Below are 25,330 nucleotides of genomic sequence, written 5' to 3' on the forward strand. Positions count from 1 at the left end.
TAGTGATAAAGCAACAGGAAAACCAAAGTATGATATAAAGGCACACTTGAATTTCAAAATGCTTGGATTATTTTAAGAGCCAGCAAAAAGTAAAACAAAACTTAAGAAAGGGTAATTAATTACCTGCATGAGCAGAGAGAGGTGAGTGTGGTCGAGGCAATGCTGGTGACTGTCCATTGCCTATCAAGCTTTTCCGGTTGCTTGTTCGGCAACTGTCAGAAAGGAAAAACAAAAACAAAGTTTCAAACAGCAAATATAACATCAGTGATGTCCAGGTATATTCAACATACACCAGAGGTTGAGCAACCTGTCTGCTGCTGCTGTTGCTCCAACTTCTGCAAGTTAATACATACTCACTAATATTTGATGGGTGGCTGCCTCTTGAATATTAGAAAATATAATGTATTCATATAGCATAACACCATCAATATTCCGCACCACCAGTGAGGTTATAATCAAATGCCGTCTTTCCACTCCTGACTGCAAATAGCTGACATGCCATACACCCAAGTGATAAATTAAGGATTCAAATCAACAAACCACAGGTAGCGTCTTTGTTGACATGAAATTCCTAATACAAAATTACATGCAATGAAGCGCGATGACATTAATCTTACAATGATGCACTAATTAAAAATCTAATTATTTAGACAAATTTCCTATTTGTGCCTTTTGTCAACAGAACAGCTGATGCCGAAGAGATAGGTATTTCACTACTGATTCATTTTTCATCTTGTATACTATATTCAAATTCCTTATTAAGGTAAACACTTTGGAATCATAAAAACAGATTCCACTTGGTATTAAAGTAAGAGTGAAAGTGTTTTGCCAGAGGCACATGACCCACTGTTTTGATCCCAGTACCCACTCAATAAACTGTTACCTATAGGCACACGGCAGCTACTTTTTCCTGTTTCTGCCAGGCCAAAGTTATAAAATGCTTATCTTGATTCCAAAGTAAGTCTCAGAAGCAGCAAAGAATAAGACACATGCAAAACTGGTTGATGAGGAGAATATTATCTCCCTTTCACCTGCCTCTCCTTTAGTACAGACTGATGCTTCACTCTCTATTATCAGTTTAGTAGTGAGAAAAAGGGGAATAAAACCCGGCAGGTTCAGGGCACTGTGATTCTACCCTTCTACACTAGGGCTGCCCTCCACCACCATTAAACGTTTAGTGTAATGTCTTCCTTAACTCAGAATATACCTGTTATAACAGGCTCTTCAAAGAGAAATTTTCACCTGACGTCTAACTTGGGTGTTGTGGACACAGAAAGGAACGTTTCTAAATATTCAAGTAACACATTTCAGAACCAAACTCAATTCCTTTCAACAATATTGACTTGGGAACCAATCCTCTCTCTTCAATGTTTGCTGCTCATTATCATTTATCAACATTCCCATATTTATAATTTGTTAAGGTCAGGCTGCATCATTTTATTTTCCTTACTGGAACAATCAACATCCCTTAGCATTATCTGGGAGTTTAATTAAGATCATGTTTACTCAGCCTTAAAGAAGTTGCTGATTAAGAACAGACTCTTGATACTTAATTATAAAGGTGGATTGTGATATTATCAACTCATCTATTAAGAACCGTATTTGACCTATTAAATTCACAATCATTAAATCAGATAGCATGACTGTTTTAAAAAGACACTGTATAATTTATTTAGTGTTAATTCAAATGAATGTCTTCTTTCATTTTAATACAGGAATATTAAACATACCAACTTGCTAACATTAATAAGAGAAATTATAAATGACAGATTTATACCCTGGAAATCTCAGCAAAGTTATTTGTTAATTTGGGCAAATTAACTGAAATATGAGTTAACTGCCAGAAAACTGGCCACCTGTATTATTTTTTACATTTAGCATTTGATTTAAATCACTTATGAAGATTTTCTCTTGACACTCAATTATTGGTGTTTATGTATGTAAAGAAAATTTTGAATAATAAATGTCTATCAATGCAAATATTGACCTAATGATTATCTTAAATAGGGATACTGGTGAAATATGTGACTTAAAGAAAAACTAGAAAATGGTATTTCGTGAAGAAAATTAAAAAAAAAAACCACCAGAATTTTCCTAACAAATACACAGAATGACTACTATACTACTATAAGCAAAATCAATTTAAATTTAACACAAAGAAAAACAGAAGAAAATTTCAAAACTATTTCAGTTATTTAAAGTCTACCTAGAAAGGCTGAAAAGTACTGATTTTAAAAATGTGATTCAGGGGCACCCAGGTGGCTTAGTCGACTGAGTGTCTGACTCTTGATTTCAGGTCAGGTCATGATCCCAGGGTCATGGGATCGAGCCCCGTGTCAGGCTATGCACTAGGCATGGAGTCTGCTTAAAATTCTTTGTCTCTCTCTCTCTCTACCCCTCTCCCCCACATGCACTCTCTCTCAGGAAAAAAAAAAAAAAAAAACTGACTCAAAAAAAAATCTTAAAAAGAATGTCTAAATAAAACTGGCAAATGGAATATACTTGTTTGGTCACTATCAAAAATATAAAAATACAATAAAAGTTTATATGACATTCATCCTGTGTTTGCCTACTCTCTGTAAAGACTTGTAGTCTTTACAAAATAGTGATCACAAATGCAATTTCGAGTAAAAGAAAAAAGGATTCTTCATTTAGGAGTATGTGTGCAAGAAAAAAAGTTAAAAGCAAATTGTTTCAGAATTTCAGTAGTTTACCATAATTAAGATACTGGGAATATTTTACACAAAACCTTAAATAATCAGAGGCATATCTTATTGACAAATGCTATGAACAATCAAAGCTGAAAGGGTCTTCTCTAACCTCTATATGGATCATAAGCATGAAGGTACAGACAGTATTAAAATTATAACAGACTTGAAACGTTCCTGAATCTCTCCCCAAACAGGAAGCTTTTAAACAAATACAAATCCAGCCTTTATAAAATACAGGCCAAGAAAGATTCCTATGTATACACAAAACCACACTTTACACAATACAGGCCAAGACAGATTCCTATGCATACACAAAATAAATACAGTCACGAACTAGGGACATGGCTTCGCAAATTCATTTATTTGTTGCTAATATTCTTAAGGGTAAAGGGATATTTTATACTGTATTTAGCCCCAAAATATCAATTCTTGATATGTACATTAGCACTTTTACAGACCTGGGACCCTGAGATATTCTGCAGACAATTTTCCAATGGTAGGGAAGACAGTCACCTAACTTCATTGCACTAGGTACCTGATTCCCAATAAATGAATTAAAAGCTGATTTTAACCCAGAGTAAAACAACTCCTAGTTGGCAGGACCTATGAATGTTTGCTACCCACACTGCCACAGCACCTGGCACTGCCCACACATGACGCAGGTACAAAATGCTGAGCTGACCTCTAGGGTCATCATGTATTCATCCAGGTTATCACACTCTTTCCTGAAGATGTAAGGAGAAGCTCACGGCATCCAAGTAAGAAGCAGGTTCCCCTTGTGGTGGTGACTGTGCCACACTCATTTAATTCATAAAGTGAAGAAAGAGTAGATACATCGCCACTTAGGCAAATCAAGGTTCATTCCCTACCACCAGCATGACTAAGTTGATTCAGCTTGCTTGCTTTTTCTCACGCAGGGTCACCCAAGGGAGAAACAGGGGCTGTCTTACCAGGTAAAATAGGAATGTCACCTCTAGTGGAGCCGAAATCTTAGCCTGCTTAAAATTTATCCTTGTTTAATTTTTGAGCTTGTAAAAAGTCTTCTCCAGTTTTCAGCCTTTGGAACAAAGATCCATGATTGCCAAGTAAAACACTTAGTAATTCAAGTTTCAGCTACTTGTCCCATAATGCATTCTTTCTGCTTCACTCTTTAAAAAGAAATGGAAGCCATTCCCCCTGCCCGTGCTCGGATCTGGAAGCCAAGCACAGGAATGTCCACTCCCCACTCACTAGGTACCACCTCCTCTCCGGTTCACCACCTGAAGCAACACATGGAGACATGCTGCTTCTGGATAACATCTCAGTTTGTTCTATCAGTTTGGAAGGTGACACACTGGCACAAATTCTTTACTTGCAAAATCTGAGTTTAGCCCAAGAAGACAGCCACAGACAACTTGCGACAAAGGAAAAAACAAAGAGTGGGTCAGGACAGAGTATAATGATGCCAAGTAAGTATTTCTTTTTACCTCATTCCTTTGGTTCCTCCCACCATGGGCCAACTACATACACACACACATACACACACACACACACACACACACACACACACACACACACACACACAAGTACTGCTGACTGGGTGGACCTGGGATCTGAGGAGAATGGAAGGTGGAAAGGCAATGATAGCACTTGTCAGTCAGTGGGAATGGCCAGCCCCTGGGTGCTGGGAGGCAAGACAGGGAGGGACAGAACACTCTTGAAGAATGTCGCAGCTGGATGTGCAAAGGGGTGGAGATGCTTTAGAGTGACACAAGGCCAGCACAAGGAAGTGTTTGTCTGCATGGCTTTGGCTCAGGCAGGTGATGTGAGGATTGCCCAGGGCACCCCTCCTGCTGCTCTGAGCTCATTGTTCCCATCACCAAAGCATTCCGCAAGGAACTGCTGGATTTCCTAGCGACTGCAAACAGTGCCTTCTGTTGGCTAGGAAGATAAAGAGACAGATCCTACATTTCATCATCAAAGTCAGGGCTGACTTAGTGTGAGGTGGGGTGACTGGGTGGCTCACTCGGTCAAGCGTCCAACTTCAGCTCAGGTCATGATCTTGGGATTCTTGAGTTTAAGCCCCACATCGGGTCATCGGGCTTTGTGCTGACAGCACGGAGCCTGGAGCCTGCTTTAGATTCTCTGTCTCCCTCTCTCTCTCTCTGCCCCTCCCCTGCTCGTGTGCTGACTCTTTCTCAAAAATAAACATTAAAAAAATTAAGTCATCTTTAAAAAAAAAGTGTGAGGGAAAAGAGGTATGTAGGCTACGCAGCTGAAGGGGGAGAGGGGAATGTGGTGTACATAATTTTGGTCCAAAGCAACCATATTCTCTATCTGCCCAGGTTGTCCTTATGCTAAGGACATGAAGGCCTTGGTGGGACCTGTAAATATTTCACATCGGAATCTGTCACATCTCTCCTGGCTGAAGAAACCTGTTAATTATGCCCTACAAGGTGTGTAAAAGCTGCAAGGCCTACCAGACTGTGGCCTTTTGCAACTGGTCTGAGTAGCTGCGATCCAGCTTAATTTTAAATGACATTCTTTTTGAGACATGAATACTCATCACGTCGGACCACAGTAAGACATGCTGCAGAGGGGAAACCGCAATAGGCAGTAATCTCTAACACTCACAGCCGACTTGAAAGGCTTAGTGTAACGTATGACTGGCCACGGCTAAGAGGCAGTGATGGCACGGTGACCTGTGGGAGGAAGGCCCCAGGAATTTAGAGATGCTAGGCTCCAATTTATTAGTTCGTCTTGAACAATTTGATAAATTTGCGGTAGACCAATTACAGACCAAAGCTTCACTGGATGTGGACATGTGTTATTGTGAATACCTTAACAGAATCAGACTATTTGAATATTCCTTCAACAAAAGGGAAAGCCCAAGCGGAGTAAGGTGGGCATGACTGGGAGACAGAGACTGTCTAATTCAGGTGGTAGTCCCGAATACCTGTTATAAACCAAGCAGGCTGTAGTTTCCATGTCTGTACAATGAATGAGCTACAGCCACATGAGAAAAACAGTTGGAAGTTTACTGTCCTATTGTCCAAGATGTTTTAAAAATAGAGAAAATACTGAAAAATAACAATTTCTACCGCTGGGAATGAACGGTATCACCTTGTCATATTTGTTTCCAATCATAGAGCAGAGACAGGGGGAAGGGTACCCTTTTACATGCAAACCAATCAACATGTTCCACTTCCCAACAAGACAACTACTGAAAAAAGTGTGGCCTGGAGCCTTCCCATTCATTTTGGTACTTGAGCACACTTATGTGCATCTAACAACACGTGTGTCCGTGTTTACAGTTTCACTAATGATATCACGTACCAGGCAAAACTGATAAACATGTGCGAATGTGCAAAAGAGATGGACAGCTTTCCTTTCAACGGCTCATTAGGCTTTACACGGTGGGCTCCCCAGGGGATGTCCAAGGGTGGACAGCTTCCATGGTCTTTTTCCTGACTAGGCTATTTTAAAACTCTGTAGGGATAGAAGACAACATGTAGAAAACTGGTAGTAAGCCGAATGATTCTTGCCCACAAAAATGCAAACAAATTTTGTATGGCAGAGATACAAGTGATAATCTCTAGGGAAGGATGATCCCTAACACTTAATAACATTGTCCTACAACATAATAACCCGTTTTGCACATCTACTAGCAAATTCATGGCATCATTCCTGATTTAAAAAAAAAAAAATATATATATATATACACGTATATATATGTAGATATGCATCTGAGTTTCAAAATCTTTTCATCTTTTACTATATTGCAACTACCCTCATTAATTAATAACAAAAGCTTTAACATGGTCATTTTATATTTCTGTGGCAGTCACACTTTTTGACTTTTGCAGAAATTATACTTTAGTACACACTACAAATTATAGGTATTGTGCAACCTACTTTTTTCCCTCTCAACATTATATTTTTTGAGATTTAACCATGGCAACATAAATATGGGTCTAATTCATTCCTGTTTTAGGTTATTCATTTGAAGCAAATTTTAGAATTCTTAAATGCACTAAAATTATATATATCATGGACATTTCTTTTTCCTTTTCTGCAACAGGAACGATCTAGGCCTCTGCATGTTTGCAAATCGCATGCAAAAAAGCCTTAGAAAGTATATTCGAGCTGTATTTTGAAAGAAAAATTATAGTAAGCAACATAAAGAAAATCTTCCTTAAAAATGTGTAGACACCTTCCCCCCAAATCCTACTTATTCCTTCAGAGACTGCTTTGTCTTTCTCTACATTTCTACCTTCATACCACTGTCTTCTCCCAAGAACTTTTTTGCTTTTCTGATATAAATCAATCTCCCCTTTCTTGAGTCTTCTTCAAGGCTACAGATGTACCCCCTTTCCTGAACAGTTTAGAAAGTGGCAGAGATCCACGCATGAGTGTTTGTGTCTCTGTGATATAAGGTAAAGCCAAGCACTGTTGGCATCCCACTATGGTCTCTGAAATCAAGGCTCCACCGAGGCTTTCTATAATTCATTCAACAAATTGCTTGCAGAGTCCCTAATATATGCTAGGTATACTCTAAACAGTAAAAATCTCTGCTGCCCTCAAAGGGCTTACTTGCTGGAGAAAGAAGCAGATAGTAAACACAAAAATGAGTAAACTTTATAAAGTTTATAATATACTATGATATATATGGTAGGAGATGGTGATAGAGATAAATAGTGCAGAAGGGTGCCTAGGTGACTTAGTCAGTTAAAGGTACAACTCTTGGGTTCAGCTCAGATCATGATCCCAGGGTGCGTGAGTTCAAGTCCTGCATCAGGCTCTTTGCTAATGGCTCAGAACCTGGGATTCATTCTCTCTCTCTCTCTCTCTCTCTCTCTCTCTCCCTTCCCATCTACCCCTCCCCTGCTTGGGCACTCATGCTCTCTCTCTCAAAATAAATAAATAAAAGTTTAAAAAAACAAAGAAAGAAAGAAAATATAGTTCAGAAGGTAGGACGGAGAGGGCAGATGTAACGAATCACACCTGTAAAGAGGCGGTCAGGAAAGGACTTACTGGGGAGGTAAGAAGTGAATGAGGACAGAAGGATGAGGCATCCAGCATTCAGAAAGAGCAAAAGGCCTGACACAAGTGTAGAGTGAGCCAAAGGCACCAGAGAGACAGTGGAGAAAGAGCACGGGCATATCTGTAGCATCTTGAGAGGCCACAGCATGGAGACCAGTCTCTAGCCTGGGGGAAAAGAAAAGCCGTTGGAAGGTTTTGAACATCATCTGACTTTTGTCTAAAGAGAAGAAGGGTTCAGGCTACCAGATGGAAATGATCAAAGGAGGAAGTAGGGAGGCCAGTTAGGAGGTTAAGCTGATGGGCTAATCTATCCCACTCTTTGTGATTGTACTTTAAGTATTTTGTTTGAATAACTAATGGCCCCCAAATTCAATGCATTATACCAGTCCATGTTCTTCTGTACACCACCAAAAAAAAAAAAAAAAAAAACAAAAACAAAAAAAAGGAGAAGTAGCAAGCAGTGACAGTGTGGTGACAACCAAGCCTGAGTGCCACAGGCCTCTTCACTCCCGCACCTATGTAATGACCCTAGTTCACAGCTATGTAGGGTATGTAATTATGAATGCTTATTATGGATATCATTGGCTTCATACTTGAACTTAACTTTTCCATTAGTGGAAAAAATTCCTTTTTAAAGGCATTCATTATAATGGAAATGAAGAGCTGCTCACACTGTTTTCACCTATGACTGAAAAATTTTGGCTAATTACATACCTACAGCAAGGCATAGGTCTCCAAGCTTTCAAAAATTCTGAGGCAAATCAATAGGAAAAAATACATATTACTGTTCATGGTACTTCTTGGAAATATATCTAATCCATTAAGATAACCCATACTGAAGTCTGGCCCAACTTTCTGTCTTCATAGAGGAAGGGAGGGATGGCTGAACACAAAGATATTAGCAAGACACTATTCAGTGTAACAGATATTAATGGAATGTCTTTTCCTATGTATAAAGTACTAGGGGAGATAAGAACACGAAAAAAACAGTCTCCAAGTGTTTAAGGTATAAAAGAGATAAGAATACTTCACAGATAACTGCCTTCTATGGCAGAATCTGGAGGAAAGGTACCATCCAAAATCTGTTGCTGTTTAAAGCGTGAGACAGAATCCCAATCAGCTTTGAAACCTATTTTCATAAATAGTAAGCACTAGAATTTCACAGTATATACTGTGCATGGCAAATTATCCTTCCATTCATAGGTTTTCACTAAATAATCCCTTCACCTCAGAGATCAGCCTGACATAAAACATTTTCTAATCCTATTTCTTCTTAGTCCATTTTGTGGCTATTTCAGAACAAGACGTAGCAATGTGGCTGGTATGGTGAACTCTAATGTCCTTTGTCAGCCACAGGGCTGATGGGTGGTTGACATTCACCACATTGTTCCACAGAGACATTGGCAAGCACAGCACCCATTGTGGAGTCACTCATTCATTTAGGAAACATAACCAGGGATTCTACATGGAGGTTATAATCTAGGAGGGGGGACAAGCTCCTTGATGCCAAAGACTACATTTTATGTAATGGTCAATCTCTTTGGACACAGGGAAAAATATAGAAAATAATAATTTCACTCAAGATTCAGTAACTATTTTTGAATAACAATACAGTTTGAGTTTTTAAGAAGTTTTTATTTTATTTTTTTTTAATTTTTTTTTCAACGTTTATTTATTTTTAGGACAGAGAGAGACAGAGCATGAACGGGGGAGGGGCAGAGAGAGAGGGAGACACAGAATCGGAAACAGGCTCCAGGCTCTGAGCCATCAGCCCAGAGCCCGACGCGGGGCTCGAACTCACGGACCACGAGATCGTGACCTGGCTGAAGTCGGACGCTTAACAGACTGCGCCACCCAGGCGCCCCAGAAGTTTTTAATTTGTGCCACAAACATAGCGTAACTTTTTAAAAATTTTTAACGTTTGTTTATTATTGAGAGACAGGGAATGAGCAGGGGAGGGGCAGAGAGAGAGGGAGACACAGAATCCGAAGCAGGTTCCAGGCCCTGAGCTGTCAGCACAGAGCCCAATGCGGGGCTTGAACTCACAAACTGCGAGATCATGACCTGTGCCCAAGTCGGACGCTTAACCGACTGAACCACCCAGGGGCCCCGACATTGTGTAACTTATAAGATACAGCTGATCCAAGATGATATTAGAATACTACTGCATTGTCTAATACTACTACATTGATCAAGGTCACGTATAACTGAGAAAACACAAAGAACTGACAGTGTTGTGGGGCTGGATGTACGGTGCGACACACCTTACTGGAAAAACCTACATACACATTGTTCTGAGTAAAATTACAAAGGGATGGTCAGTGGGATTAAAAGAGAGGCATAATATGAAGGTTAAAGTTGAGCAGGAGTTTGGTAATGACAGGGATATTTACAGCAGCAAGCAAAGCTCAACTGCTAAAAATGTTAGAAGTAAAAAGTGATTCAAGCGAGGAGTGTCTCAGTACCTGAGAAATTTGTTTTAGGACAATTTACCTGCAACAAAATCATAGGAAATACCTAGCCCATTTGCCCCTCAGGAATGCTAAGACTTGAGGGCAGGTGATGGATTTGAAGGACACCTGAGGGCTAGAAAAGTCAAGGAGGAGATACAGATGACTTGTGAACTTAGGATTCTTCCTGCAGGACACAATAGCTCAAACCTCACACAGAAGACACAAAATAAAGACTGCTCCTCCTTGGTATGATGGTGTGAAGACAATGCTGGGGAAATGGGGTGATTAGTTTTGATCTAAGAGCTGAAGGGCATGTGCTAGATCTTGGGAAACTGTTCCAAGGGCTGATCTTGCCAAAACACCTTATGGAGTCATCCAAAACCATGGTCTAATCTATTCTGCAAGGCTTGAAGAGCTGATGTCCCCTAGGCTGAGTGGCAATGAGAGACAGGTGGGGGATCGGTGGGGGTGGTAGTCCTGGTTTTGTAACTGGGTAAAGGCTCAGGGTCAAATACTTCAGGTTGTGTAACTGGGTAAAAGGTCAGGGTCAAATCCTTCAGAGACTGACACTTAAGTCTTTGGTTGTGCAGCGGTAGACAGGGACTGAAGGTAAGCCTACAATGTGTTGGGGAGTTAAGAATAAACAAAATACAAATACAAACTAATGTTTTCCTGAACTTCCTGTGTGTGTGTGTGTGTGTGTGTGTGTGTGTGTGTGTGTGTTGGGGCAGAAGGGGTGGGGTGGTAAAATATGTGACTTTAACACAGTTTTTTAAGCTCTCATGTTTCACACTGGATATACATAAAACTCATAACAATACTTTTTTTTCTAAGAAGCAGAAAACCAAATTCAAAGTCCAACTATAAAAATTACTTTTCATCGATTTAATTGAATAACATTGAACTTTTCTCAGTTGGCCAGTGATGAGGAAGTAAAATCTTTAAAAAACCTTAGAAAGGGGTAGCAGCACCAAACCACAGTATAGACTTAATAAATCTGCTCTGATCTGTCTTTTTGGAAATACTGTAATAAAGTTATACTATTAACTTCTTTCTCCTGTACCTACAGTCTCTTGTTGCTTTTAAGAAATGCTCAACACCTTCATAAAGCTCGATAAGATTTTCTACCCACCCCCCACCTTTTTAAAATGTTTGTTTGTTTGTTTGTTTGTTTGTTTGTTTAGACTGTGAGAGGGGTAGGGGCTGAAAAAGAAGGAGACACAGAATTCAAAGCAGGATCTGGGCTCTGAGCTGTCAGCACAGAGCCCGACACAGAGCTCGAACCCATGAACTGTGAGATCATGACCAGGGTCAAAGTCAGAGCTCAACTGATTGAGCCACCCAGGCGCATCTTGCTGGTAAGATTTTCTTATATCCATATTTCATTTGGACATATATAGACCAGTTGTACTGATGACTATGTTTTACCTGTTCCAGACTTCTCCATATAGAAATTAAATCTGTTTAACTTGTTACATCCAGAAACACTTAATTTGGTGGATATATTTTAGTCTGGTAGGGTCCTTTAGCTACAGAGCTCAAAGCTACCCATAAAAATCAAAAGCTCGTTCCTTCTTTCTGGTTCAGAGGACAATGGAGCCACTCGGTTCTGACCCATAAAAGGCAGAGGAGTTTGCTTCTGTAAATACCCGACCTCCTTTTACGACACTCAACAGAAATGTGTGTCAAGCACAGAATGAGCATCGGGACTATTTAACATGATTCCAGCTCTAAATCATTTTCCGTTTACCAAAATTTGGCACAGCACTTTGCCCACAAGTGAACTGCCCCTGGTTCCACCTGCCCCCAGTCAGAACACAAACACACACAGGCACAGCTGACAGGAGAGCTCCACTCTGTGCTTTTCTGCGAGGAAAAGTCATGTGGCAAAAAGCCATTATCTTTCTGTTCAGTATGCTTTGTTGCTAGCTGTGCCTAATTCAGTATCTTGCAAAATGACATTCTGTTAATGACAGGAGTGTCAAAACTATGATAATGGGCAGAAGTAGAAGAAAATGTTTCCTAGATGGAACAACAACAGGAAAACTGCCAAATGGATATTAACAGGAGTTGTTTGCTAATCCCATACTTAAAGCACGTACACCCCGCCCCTGCTGTTTGTTTCCCATATGAAAAGGATACAGCCCTCTAAAGGAAGGAAGAACAGACTACTCTGGTGAAAAGTACAGTAAAAAAAGTCAGGTTTTCCTTTAACTGGACAATTTTTTTCTCCTTCTCTCTCATTTGTATCCACTGATGTTTTCTTAGTGGGTCTCTCATTTTGCAAAGATGAAATTGGCCACAAGGAATCAATTCTGTTGCTAAAGACAGGAGGGCTAGGGAGATACCAGAAGATGCTGGCCAGTAAGTTAGCTGCTCGGTATTCAGTCTGGGTAGCAAATTCACCTTGCTTTTGTCGTTTGGGAGCTGAGAAACAGCAATGTAGCTTCGGAAGGTGGTGTGGTGTGTGCCAAGGCCGCAGTAATAACTAGTGGCAAACGGGGCCACTAGGGAAGTCACAGGGCTCTTACAAGCAGGGCACCATCAAAGTTAGAAATCTGCATTAGACACAGAGATACACATAACTACTACTTATGAGTGTAGAGTAATTCTTTTGCATAGAGAGCTAGCTACTTTTTAGATTTCATGGGATGGCTATCAAATATAAGGACTTACCCTTGGTAGATCTCGTTTCCAATTCCAAACCCCTTAAGCGTCGATTTACCATTCTGTAGAATAGGGATAAGAATATGAACTACCTCAGAGGGCTATGTAGAAACTAAATGAGGTAACTCATGTAAAGAAATATCATAGTACCTGGCACACAGCAAGTGCTTCATAAACATTAGTTATCAAAATAAAACATATCGGTCTTCCTCTCTTGCATACCTTCTTTCGTGCATAAATGTTTTAATATTTCGAATGTTACACTAAGGCTTTCCCTCAAGGATCTTAGAACAAGAAGCCTAAGATTACCTACAGAATTAACTTTTAAGGCAATACAATGAATTATTCAAGAGCTAAAGGGGCTAGGTCTAAAGCAACAAGACGTGAGAGTAAATGACAATATTAACACAGTTACAGAAAAAAAAAGTAACAACACGAAGGGCTATTGGTTGGCTTTTAGGAACATAGAAAAACATGGGGCGCCTAGGTGGCTTAGTTGGTTGAGCATCTGGGTCTTGGTTTCGGCCTAGGTCATGATCTCGCAGTTCGTGGGCTGGAGCCCCGCGTCTGGCTCTGCACTGATGCCACGAAGCCTGCTTGGGATTCTCTCTTTCCTCTCTCTCTCTGCCCCTCCCCAGCTCTCTCTCTCAAAAACAAATAATCACTTAAAAAGAAATGGTTAGAAAGAAAGAAAGAAAGAAAGAAAGAAAGAAAGAAAGAAAGAAAGAAAGAAAAAACAAAAGCTGCAAAACCACAGGTTCAAGTGTCAATCCAAGCTCTGGGCCAATCAAGCCAAGGGCTTCAAACTGGCAACGGCAAGGTAGAGGGACATACAAGGGACTCTACCCAACAGACTTCGCTGTTTCAGACTAACTGTCAAAACCATGTGCATCAGTCCACCTTTGCCCGATGCCAAGAATCATTTAAGTCACCTAACTAACACGCCTTGCTCTGCTAATATTCCCCCAAGCATACAGGGGAAGCGGCTAGCTTCGCGGAGAGGTGTGCCCAAATGTGAATGACAAAAAACAGCAATAACAATAACTGCTAACTTTGACAAGTGTTTACTCTGTGCCAAGAAACGGTTTAATTTTCGTGACAATCCTCTGAGGTAGGACTTATTTTTATCCGTATCGAACAGATGTGAAAAACCCAAGAAGTGAGAAGTCTAGAGGCTTGTCTGGCAACATCACACAAAGAGTATGTGGTGGAAGGGGAATCCAAATCCAGACCGTCTGCCTTCAGAACCTGTGCTTTCAGTCATTATGTTAAAGTGTCTCTAAGACAGAGAATTAGAACAGTATTATTGAGCACAGCTCAATAATAACTATATTTATCCCTGGAAATTAGTATCTCAGCGCTCTGGTCCTATGCATACATCAGCGAGCTTGGTAACTACAGACACACGCCAAAGAGATGGAGGTAGGTGATCTTGGGGGTAGTAGATCTTTGCACCTACAGCCCAACGTTCAAACACAAGAGGGAGATCAGCTCATCAAGTTTCACACCAGACAGTGAGAGTTTTCTGGAGGCAGTGAGCCTGACCCGGATGGACAGACATACCGATGTCACCACATGGAGCATGCTTTTTATCCTGGGATAGTGCTCAGGCTCATGGCAAACAGACATGTGAGAGGTCCTGATATGGACATTTCCATCTCCACAGGGCATTGTGGACGATCCAAAGGCAGATGACCCAACACAGAGATCAGCCATGCCAAACAGGCACTTACTTTCTACTTATCCCTGCCCAAATCAGCTGGTCTAGACAGACCCAACTAGAGAAAAGAATTGTGCTTAAGCGTGTATGAATCAAACTTTTTTGTTCCACTGTTTCTTAATAGATTTTGAAATTAAACCTAAATTTCTGGATCATGCTCCATATGTTTTTTTTTTTCCCCCTTTCCCTATTTCTAGAACTCTGACTCTTTCAGCATTGGAGAATATGGAAATCAGATTTGTGATGTGAAGCATGTTTATGAGCAGTGTCTCTGGAGAAAAGGAATGGCCCATGTTGTAATATGCATTTGGAATTTGGCCAGAAGACACAAAGCATAAAAGGGTATATTGCATGTACTACTGAGACAAACTTCTTTTTAAGTTGAAATAGTTACAAATGACAGGTCTCAAAATAAAACAAATTCCTCATTATAAAATGTACATATTTACAACTTCCAGAAGCTTGTGAACCCGAATCTTGGATTTCTCTGTTCCATTTATTCTTTCAAGATGTCATTCCTTTAGTCTGGCATCTGCCCCCATTCTTGCTCCCGAATAACCTCTGAGACTTTAAGAGATCACGTATGAGAATGTGTTTGTGTGTAGAAAGAGCTTTCACTGCACCGTAGAAAATGTCAGAGCTACGGCAGGGTTTCAGACAAACTGGCATGCCATGAAAGCGTCAGTTACCAAGGAAAAGTTGAAGGCTGGCTTCACTCACCTTGAAACCACCGGCATGCCTCTGACAGGCACGGCCATCTATTTCTCATAAGGCCAGCCTTGTGTTCAAAGAGGTGACCTCATTCGTCCCTAGCCTGGTTTGGTCCTTATAAGTAAGTACCCTGAGCTCCTGAGTAACACACCCACTCTGCCTCTTCACCATATTCACCAGGCAACCAACCCAAACTCATTCTGCATTCCCTGCAGTGACTCACAAAGTTCCTGTCCATTGTGTTCCTGGATTCCTGTTGATTACAGTTAGGGAATCTGACCTTCACATGGCAACATTTCTAAGTAGAAATTCAATGGTACGGAGAGATAGCAGCCCCCTGTGCAACATTACCACACTGAAAAGGATCCTTAGTGATCTGCTCACATGAAATTAAACTGCACATCAAGACAAGAATTCAGATGCTTCAACTTACTGAGAATAAATCGCAGACTGGATGAAAGAAGTGAAGGTGAAATTTTTCACTGGCTACTTTTACTTATTGTTTTCCTAAAGAGACCCTACACCCTGCGGAAAGAACATAACACTCATGAAAACAACAATACACCTAAACCATCTTGAAAATAAAATCTGTCAATAGCTACCAAGTGAGTCATTCCTTTGGCTTTGTGGTCACATCATATTTTCATTCACAGTATAATCATAAAATTACAGGGCTCATTTATGTTAACAAAGTGTTTTCTGCCTGGGTCTTCACATATTAGCTACACTGACTGTTAACAGTAGGCACCAAAGTTGCTGAACTCACACAATTATATGGTAAAGAGCAAAAACACTTTGTGCCATTAGCTAATGTGCCTCGAGGACAGTACACCAAATATTTGATGGTATGTTTTTCAAATGACAAAAATCATTTCTCTTTTTACTTAAAAAAATCACACAAATTTATTTAGATTTGTAAATAGAATACATTTAGAAACTTGGGTTTATTTTTGCATCTGAAAGTTTCAATATTTTAAAATAGTATAAAAGAAAGCAGAAGAGTGGGTAGCGACAGGTCATGTCCCCTTTCTACAATCTGGAGACTGGCACCTGGTGATAAATTCTCAGTAGATCAAGTTATCTTCTAACTTCCTCCATGGTTATATCCCTCAACGTGGGTTTTCCTGTATTAACTCCTTTGTCTTGTAGGCAGCTTTACAACTCCACCAAAAATCCCCCAGCATTTTTTCAAGAATGTCTTTGCCTCAGGCAAAGGGAGCACTGGTACCAGGACTCAAGAGATGTGCATATGAGTTTGCAATCAGGAAATCTGGGGAGGGAGACATTTCCCAGAGTTTTAAAATAGCTCCATTGTTTAGTTAGGCCACACTGTGTATTTGAGAAAAAAAAAAAAAAAATAGCGTCCAACAACCCCCTGCCTCCCCGCCCCCCCCCACCATGGTTTGACAGAAACTAGGTAGCCATGATGAAAAAAAAAAAATCAAAGTAAAATAAAATGAAACAAATCAACACATAATCATCCAAATTAGAAATGTAACTGTTGGGGCGCCTGGGTGGCGCAGTCGGTTAAGCGTCCGACTTCAGTCAGGTCACGATCTCGCGGTCCGTGAGTTCAAGCCCCGCGTCAGGCTCTGGGCTGATGGCTCAGAGCCTGGAGCCTGTTTCTGATTCTGTGTCTCCCTCTTTCTCTGCCCCTCCCCCGTTCATGTTCTGTCTCTCTCTGTCCCTAAATAAATAAACGTTGAAAAAAAAAAAAAAAAAAAAAAAGAAATGTAACTGTTAGGGGCGCCTGGGTGGCTCAATCAGTTAAGCATCAACTCTTGATTAGTTCAGGTTGTGATCTTACAGCTTATGAGATCAGACCCTGTGGCAGGTTTTGAGATGAGAGCACAGAGCTTGCTTGGGATTCTTTCTCTCCCTCCCTCTCTCACTCTCTCGGTCTCTAAATAAATAAATAAAGATTAAAAGAAGAAGAAGAAGAAGGAGGAGGAGGGGAGGAGGGGGAGGAGGGGGGAGGAGTAGAAGGAGAGGAGGAAGAAGAAGAAGAAGGAGGAGGAGGAGGAGGAGGAGAAGGAGAAGGAGGAGGAGAAGGAGAAGGAGGAGGAGGAGGAGGAGGAGGAGGAGGAGAAGAAGAAGAAGAAGAAGAAGAAGAAGAAGAAGAAGAAGAGGAGGAGGGAGGGAAGGAAGGAAGGAAAGAAGGAAAGAAGGAAAGAAGGAAAGAAGAAGGAAGACAGACAATGGCTAAAGCTTTCAGTATCCAGGTAGGCAAGTGATTCTCATCTGAGTCTGGTTAAGGCATTTTCTCAAGTGAAGTACAATATAAAGTAAAGATACCTAACATGGGAATCATTTTAGTATTGAGAAATATAAAACAGGTAATGAGGGGGGAGGAGAGGTCCCAAGATGGTTAATGTGCCCATAATACACTATTAAACTAAGACATACAATCCCATTCATAAAATAATTTTAATGTCATTATTGTATTACAGCAAATGCCAGTGGAACCAATAATTAATGTTTGTGTTCTAGTCAAAAGCAACAACAACAAAGAATCAGCAATGAGTCTGACATCATCGTTAGGAAGAATTAATGATGTATTAATTATGAATGATAACTCTATCCCCCCCAAATCCTCCTGGCCCTCGTCATCACAGCCCGGCTTCAGAGATGAGTCATTTTTCAACTGTGAAAACTTCCTTTTAGACAAAGAACTTTGATTAGTTTTCTACCTCCTCTTGCAAGATACGATTTTACCTCAACAAGATTAATCTCTAACTCATCTATGAAAAAGTTCATCAATTTGTAGAGAAATGAAGAAAACTACTTCCCTTTCTAACAGGTTTTTAAAAAATTGATAAGGTTCAGGAATAGAAATAAGAGTTGGCAACTTTTCTTAGGATATAGCTCCTTTTTTGGTCATTCTGTCCTGTAAATGCTTTTTATGTACTAAATGAAATATCTATTTTTAAAAATCTTCCCCACAATAAAGACCTAGTTCTGTCTGAGTCACGGTGGCCTGAAATCAAATGGTTTGAAAAAGTCCCAAACTGAGCAAGGAAAGGCTGGTCCCAGGCGGCTCAAAGACAGAGGCTGAGCCAGGAAGGTCTCCCCTCCCCCACTCAGGTAAGAAGAGCTGGAACTTGGAGCAAGACCCTTGAGCTTGCCCACTCACTTTTCTCTTTAAAAAAAAAAAAAATGACAATCAGTGTGAGAGCATGAGAGGGGGAGGTAAGAGAGAGAGGGAAAGAGCCCAATGCAGGCTTGAACTCACAAACCTGAGATCATGACCTGAGCTGAAGTCAGATTCTTCACCAACTGAGCCACCCAAGGGCTCGCTCACTTTTCTCTTCAAGATCACTCAACAATTACCTAGAATTAACTGTCTCCTCTCTGGGGAAGGTTTTTTCTTTTTGTTTTTGTTTTTTTTTTTTGTATGTAATCTAGCTGTTTTACCATCCACTCTATGTACACATCCCTTTTTTGGACATTTTTCTGAGATGGCAGAGAACTGATGACAATCAGTCTTATCTCTTAAAAACCCTGAAGTAGTGAAATAAACCACACCACGACCACAAGATGGTACATTATTCCAAAAATGCTTACAAAGACAAAGGTGAAAAACAAACGTAGAGTCCAAAACCTGCCGTCAAACATGTTTAAAGTATAGAAAAGGCAAAAAAAAAAAAAAAGGACTGGAAGGAAATGTACATAAACAATAATGGCGGTTACTCGTCAGCAGCGGAGTATGGGAGTTTAAGTATGCGTGCACGTGTTTCCACAAAATTCCAATCCTGAATGTTGTAACCTCTTCATCTGGAAAAATGTGTGTGTGATTTGAAAAGAAAAGCAGATGGCTTTTTTAATACTGCTAGCCAGGATTCCCAAGAGGAATGGAGGGTGGTAGAAAGTGAAGACGTATGTGTCCTTGACATGATAGTTTATTAAGATAATAATTTGTAGTATTCCTTCCCCTGGAGGACAATGCAAAGTATAAAGGAGAAGAAATCTTTGTGTGCAGAGTCCGGTTCCTGGGACTTAGAGGGCCTGTCCTGAGTTCTGGTTTCCGGAGTAGAAAGGGGGGGCGGCCTGGAGGCAATTTGCCACCCAGACCCTGCCCTGAGGACAAAAGAGCCTGTGGGCCCTGTTCCTCCAGGGAATAGAAGGGGAGGGCCCAAGCCTAGAAGAAGGGCTGAGCGATCCTGAGTAGGCAGAGGTTCCTGTTTCTTCATGCGACTTGTGAGTGGCCAGGACCTGTGTCTCCTCTGTTCCAATGCAGGGCTCCAAGAGGTACAATATGACAGACCCTGTGGTGAGCAAGTATGTGGCTGGGGATAAAGGGAAGCAGGACAGAGTTGAGCACAAGAGCCATGCTTGCTTGGCAAGTGCCAGTTACAGATGTTTATGCCCACTGCAGGCATCCAGGAATACCACACCCCAGCTTAGATCAGGCCTCATTATCCCACATAGGCTTCGACTGTAAACAACTCAAGTGGTGAGAAAGCCACTGCTGGTTTCCACTTCCCTTCACCATCTCAGAAGGGCTACATCAAGGAGCCGTAGTAGGGCACAGGTTGTGGTGACGGTTGCACGAATATACATACTTATCTCCAAACTCATCAAGTGGTATACATTAAATATGTCCAGTGTTTGCTATGTCAACTATACCTCAATAAAGTCATTTTTAAAAAAGAAAGTGTTTACAGTGGAAAAAAAAATGACATACCGGATGACCTTGGTTGTGATGTACCAGCCAACGTTAACTCACTCACAGCGATGAAGAATACCAGTGAAGTGTCTCTCTCAGAGAAATCATTAATAAGTGTCGTTTTAGTATTTTAGCAAAAGCTCGTCTCTTGTCAGAGCCAGGATTAAAACATGAAAAGAGAAAGCCAGCACAGAATGCTGACCACATGTTTGCAAAGGGAAGGAATCATCGGCACCCCTTTAATTAATTACCATCCAATTGCTTTTGGTAGTGTAGTCACAGTAGTGCTAATCAAAGCCAGGGCAAGACAATTCTAATAGTTATTAATGATGTGCGGGAGACATAGCCAGACTTTGGGCAGGCTTGGTCAACTCAACCAATAGCAAAGCCAGAAGGAAAACAGGTCTCCTGGACCTAAAATGTCAATGAAAACACCAAATACGACCCTGTGGTTGCGCAGATTTCAAAGTAAAAGCAGGTCACCTCAGTGGCTCCCTCTAAACGAGCAGTCCTTCAGTCCTTCAAGGGAACTTTTTTTGTTTCTCAGCTAACCCCCTCAATTACGTACACACACTCCATAAATCAAGACCATCCTTTTAGAATAGCCACGTACAACACACTACTGACACAGTGGAAGACAAAGCCAGCTACTCGGAAACAACAGCTCTATAAACATCAACTCTTCCCAGCATTTCTTGTTAAATATCGTCGCTTCTTTTGGAGCTTTAATTACTGAATTTATATTCAGGTGGTGATTACCATATTGCATTGGAACATAAAGTGTCTCACATTCCATGTGCCAAACACGTACAGAAGTTGAGGCTGCAATGCAGAAGCTAACTAGAATCACACTGTCACACGTTAAGAAAGCCCCAGGGCTGGAGGTTACTCATATGGAATGAATCATCTGTTATTACCTACCCTTGGTCCCCACTACAGAACAAGTGGCTATAGGACAGACGGTAGGGGTGGGGCGGGGGGGCGGGGCATAACTTAGGAATCTAGCACCAAAGGGAGAACAGGGAGACCTTGTGGTTTTGGAATCACTATTACAGAGCTCCCCACGACCTACTCAAATGCCCACAAGTACCACTTGGCAGGGACCCCACCCATTTCCCTCCTCAGACTTGTCCAAAGGCTGCAGAAATGCCATGCTTTTGTGGTGACAGAGAGCATTCCCATCACACTGGAGGTTATGGCCCAGAAAGGTTATGTTGCTTCTCAATACCTTACTTAAAGACAGCTTAGCAGAAAACATCTGAATAAGCTCTGAGAAACAATTCTAAATTCTCTAGGTGTGGCCTGTGATGACACCACAACAAAAGAAATAAGCCTTTTAGGTAAGTAGTTTTAAATGAAGAGATTTCGCAAAGCCCAGATAAGATATTTTATACTTAAGTCACTGGCCAACTGGCTTAATCTCTAATCTCTTGTTTGAAATGGGGTCTGTTATGAAAAGTAAGCTGCGGTGAAGGGCCTCTTTCATTGAGAACCAAACAGATCAACAGGGTTATGCCTATAATGAAATGTAATACAGTGTAAAAACCTGTTCTTAGACTTCATTGTTTATATGGACCTCCAGAAAGATTGTGTATGTAGATGGAGATTCACAATGCCGTATTACTTGACAAACGGATTCCTCTGAAACTTTAATTTATTTTGCTTATCACAGAAAATGGTTGCAAAAGCAAAGATAAAGCTGCAAGGAGCAAATGAACACAAGCCGACTGTCTTCCCACAGTATGGTCAAAGTTAATCAGTTATCATGTTGCAAAATCTAGATCATTCTAACGCGACAAAATTCACAGGGCACCACACATCACTGTTTCTCCATTGTTAACTCAGCTTAACTAGCTCTTATTTACTTTCGAATTGGCCGTTTCACTTATGTCTTTGAGCAGAACCTTGTGGTTCTTTGTCTAAAAGCAAAGAACATTTTCAGCAATATAAACCATGCCTATGTTGTAATAAATGTGAACCAATGAGCTCGGTCTGAACCTGAATGCTTTCTCTACAAAGTCTCCTCCAAAAGGAGAGGTATCAGTAACAATCTGAAAACAGCACAAGGAAATTAAGATCCAAATACATTAATATTCACAACTTCATCAGTTAGCAGAAAACAAAATTCCACTTGGTTATTTTAATGGAAACAGGTGCTGCTTTTTTTTTAAGTGCTATCAAGTAGGCAAAAGTGTTTTTTGTTTTTGTTTTTTTTTAAGAGGAGTTGTTCACAGCAAGCAGTCATTAAGAGCCAAGAATGACATGGATTTCAAGAAGAATACTATTCTATCATCAAATGCTGGTTTCCAGTCACTTCCTCTATACATTTAGTTTAGGTATAATAATTCATTCCTGACTTGAGAGTCTGTAAACTGATTAGATCAGGGAAACAAGTATTTTTATATTATTCTGAGATGAAATAGTAATACCTTAAATAATGCTGAATTGAACTTTACCTTGTTTCATGTGTAAATATGGCATATAATTTCTAATCCTCTGTGGTGTGAATATTGGACATGAAAGAAATAGCAATACATCTGTTACTATATGTTTATATGGTTACAGTTGCCACACACACACATATGTATGTGTGTGTGTATGTGTACTTAATAAAATATATAAATTAACACATCACTTCCTTTTGTGCAGTTTAGAATTCTGTTCTCAAGAAAGCCTCTCCTACTTGCATAAAGGTCGATGGTACACAATTTCACACAATGACATGTATGACTGTGTGAAAAGGGTGAACCTTCTCGTCAAAGAGAGGCAGGACAGATCTGACAACAAAATGAAGAAGTAATCCTTGTTTTGGTCTCCGAGTGGAATATTCCGCACTTCCCCACATTTAAAATGGAATTTAAGGGGCGCCTGGGTGGCACAGTCGGTTAAGCGTCTGACTTCAGCCAGGTCACGATCTCGCGGTCCGTGAGTTCGAGCCCCGCGTCGGGCTCTGGGCTGATGGCTCAGAGCCTGGAGCCTGCTTCCCATTCTGTGTCTCCCTCTCTTTCTGCCCCTTCCCCGTTCATGCTCTGTCTCTCTCTGTCCCAAAAATAAATAAAAAACGTTGAAAAAAAAAATTTAATAAAATGGAATTTAAAATTGGTCTTACTTTAAAATGACTCTTTGCAACTCTCCTAGTGGGGAGTATAAACTGCATGCAGGCAAGAAGCACAGATCTTATTTTTCTTGTGACCCTACTGACCAGGCACAAAGCCACCCTTGACTAAACCTTGCTGGATCAATGAACCCAAGAATAAGCTAATAAACATGAGAAAGGGAAAGTTCTACTGAAAATGAGGGAGGGGAGAGTGTGCTCCTAATAAATCCTGAAACTTACCATTTTATAGTTTCTCCTCAAAGGCCTAGAATCTTCATTAGAAAAGCAGTGACTGGGGATTGGCGGGGTGGGGGAAGGGGGGGGGTTGCAATGTGCTGAGAGCCATACAAGATCAGAGTGTCTCTGGCTTCCGAGCGTCAATTTAAAACAGGTTACACCTACTACAGTGTAGCTGATAGACATATTCAAGTAACTGCGAAAATTCTAAAAGAACCTATAGGCTAAGGGGTTAAAGTAGCAATTGAGCAAGAGTTTCTGGAAGGGGGACAGATGGCTTTTGACAAATAAGCACACCTTCAACGCAAGTGACAGAAGTAGGTCATGATGAGTAAGTGAATTTTCCACTGACTCACTTTCATGCATCATGGGCAGCAAAGGATACCAGTGACCTAATGCTCCACCAGGAAGAGCTACACAAATCAGTTTTCAAACCAGAGAAGTTGCAATTAAAACTGGAACAGCACAGACAACCACCATCTAACCTATAAGCAGTTCAGTCGGCAGGAAGGTCACAAGGCCTGACAAACAATGTGCACTTAGTAAAACTCCTTGTGTATTCAGAAAATCTAGGAACTTAGAGTTGAGGTCCATGAGAGTTAAGAGGACTCCTGCTCTTTCTCCAGCTAACAGATCAACACAATCTGGTTTAATGGGGCCGCACGAATTAACATGTATTCAACAAATTTCACTAAGTCCGAATGCAGTTATTATTTTTTTAGCTATGAATGTAAATGACCTCTATTTTAGGTCTGGTAGGGGGAAAAAAAACAACTGGTAAATTATTTTTAAATACAAATTCACTTATTTTAGTGCAAATGGAGCATTCCATTGTAAATGTCAAATAGTCACCATCCATTATGGTAATAGGGTCCAGCCAATCTTATCAACTTATTCAAAGTTCACTGCATGAATGATCAGAGCTCTCAGTCCCCAGACAGAGCTTAAAATATGTCCTTATTAAAAAATTCAAAGGCAATAAATCAGGTTAAATAGGTGGAAGAGATGACCCCCCTCTGCCATCTACTCCACAAAATGCTCAGTGTTCTCCGCTGCAGGAGACGTTGAGAGCTGATCATTTCTGTCTATGCCGAGCACGCCAGGATGGGGTAGTACACGAAGACTGATGGTCTCCATTCTCTTGGAACTTACATTAAAACAAGTCTGCTGAAATGCATGTGTTTTCCCCCACAGATAAGAGTAAATGCTTTCTTTCACCCAAGAAAAAATTACTGTCCCCATTTGGAAAGATTTCACCCGATGGACATCAGTTTTATTTTCTCCAGTGTAGTTAATGAATGGGGCAGACTCATCCATACTTTGAACAAAAATAGTCAAATATTTTCAGCCAGTTCTGAAGCACCAGTTGAACCTACAGGGAAAATACTTTTCACTTTAAAGGTTGACTGGGATGGGATCAACACCCATAACCTTGGCCTCCTTAGCACAATGCTCTAGTGAACCAAGATACTAAATAAAAATATAGCCATTGAGACACACCCAAGGCTCTCTACAATCAGACATTGTAAGAAAGTGACACTAGGACTCAAGATAGGAAAGTGCTGAGGCAAAGAACATTTACAAAACCTGGGGAGCTCCAAACACACAAAGCTTATATGGTTTTAATGTTTCGAACTAAAGCCACTTCAAACTACAAAATAGAATGGATGGGTTTAAAACCACAATCTCATTACTATATACAAAACAGGTCTTCTTCCGAACATTACCTCTGGGAGACTTACTGATTTGCCTCAGGAGTGCTCTGCAATGATGAATGACAGAAACGAAAAGCTTTTTTTTTTTTTTTTTCTGACTTAAAATGTCACTCAGATGATCTATTTCTGCTACCAGGGTTATGGTTACCTCTCCAAAAACCAAACTGATGAATATGTCATTTTACAAGAGCTATCCAATAACCATCAGATGGTCAACTCAGAGTTTTCACTCATACTAACCTGGTTCAAGCCAAAGTTTTAAAGGAAAACAACCTTAAACCGTCAAATACTGCCCGAGACCATAAAATGAATGAGATACGGAATAGAGGTA

General features: G+C 40.6%; 1 protein-coding gene across 15 annotated transcripts in view; it reads right to left on the reverse strand.

Moving 5' to 3' along the window:
- MAST4 (microtubule associated serine/threonine kinase family member 4) overlaps window positions 1-25,330 on the reverse strand; it is a 570,307-nt gene that overhangs the window by 115,611 nt on the left and 429,366 nt on the right. For all 15 annotated transcript variants that reach the window (XM_040451692.1, XM_040451683.1, XM_040451673.1 and 12 more), the window contains one exon: window positions 124-212. In XM_040451692.1, coding sequence (XP_040307626.1) covers window positions 124-212 — 89 coding nt within the window. The remainder of the gene's footprint in view (window positions 1-123; window positions 213-25,330) is intronic.

This window comes from Herpailurus yagouaroundi, unplaced genomic scaffold (genome assembly GCF_014898765.1).
Source record: "Herpailurus yagouaroundi ecotype Mexico unplaced genomic scaffold, PumYag 29, whole genome shotgun sequence".
NCBI lineage: Eukaryota > Metazoa > Chordata > Mammalia > Carnivora > Felidae > Herpailurus > Herpailurus yagouaroundi.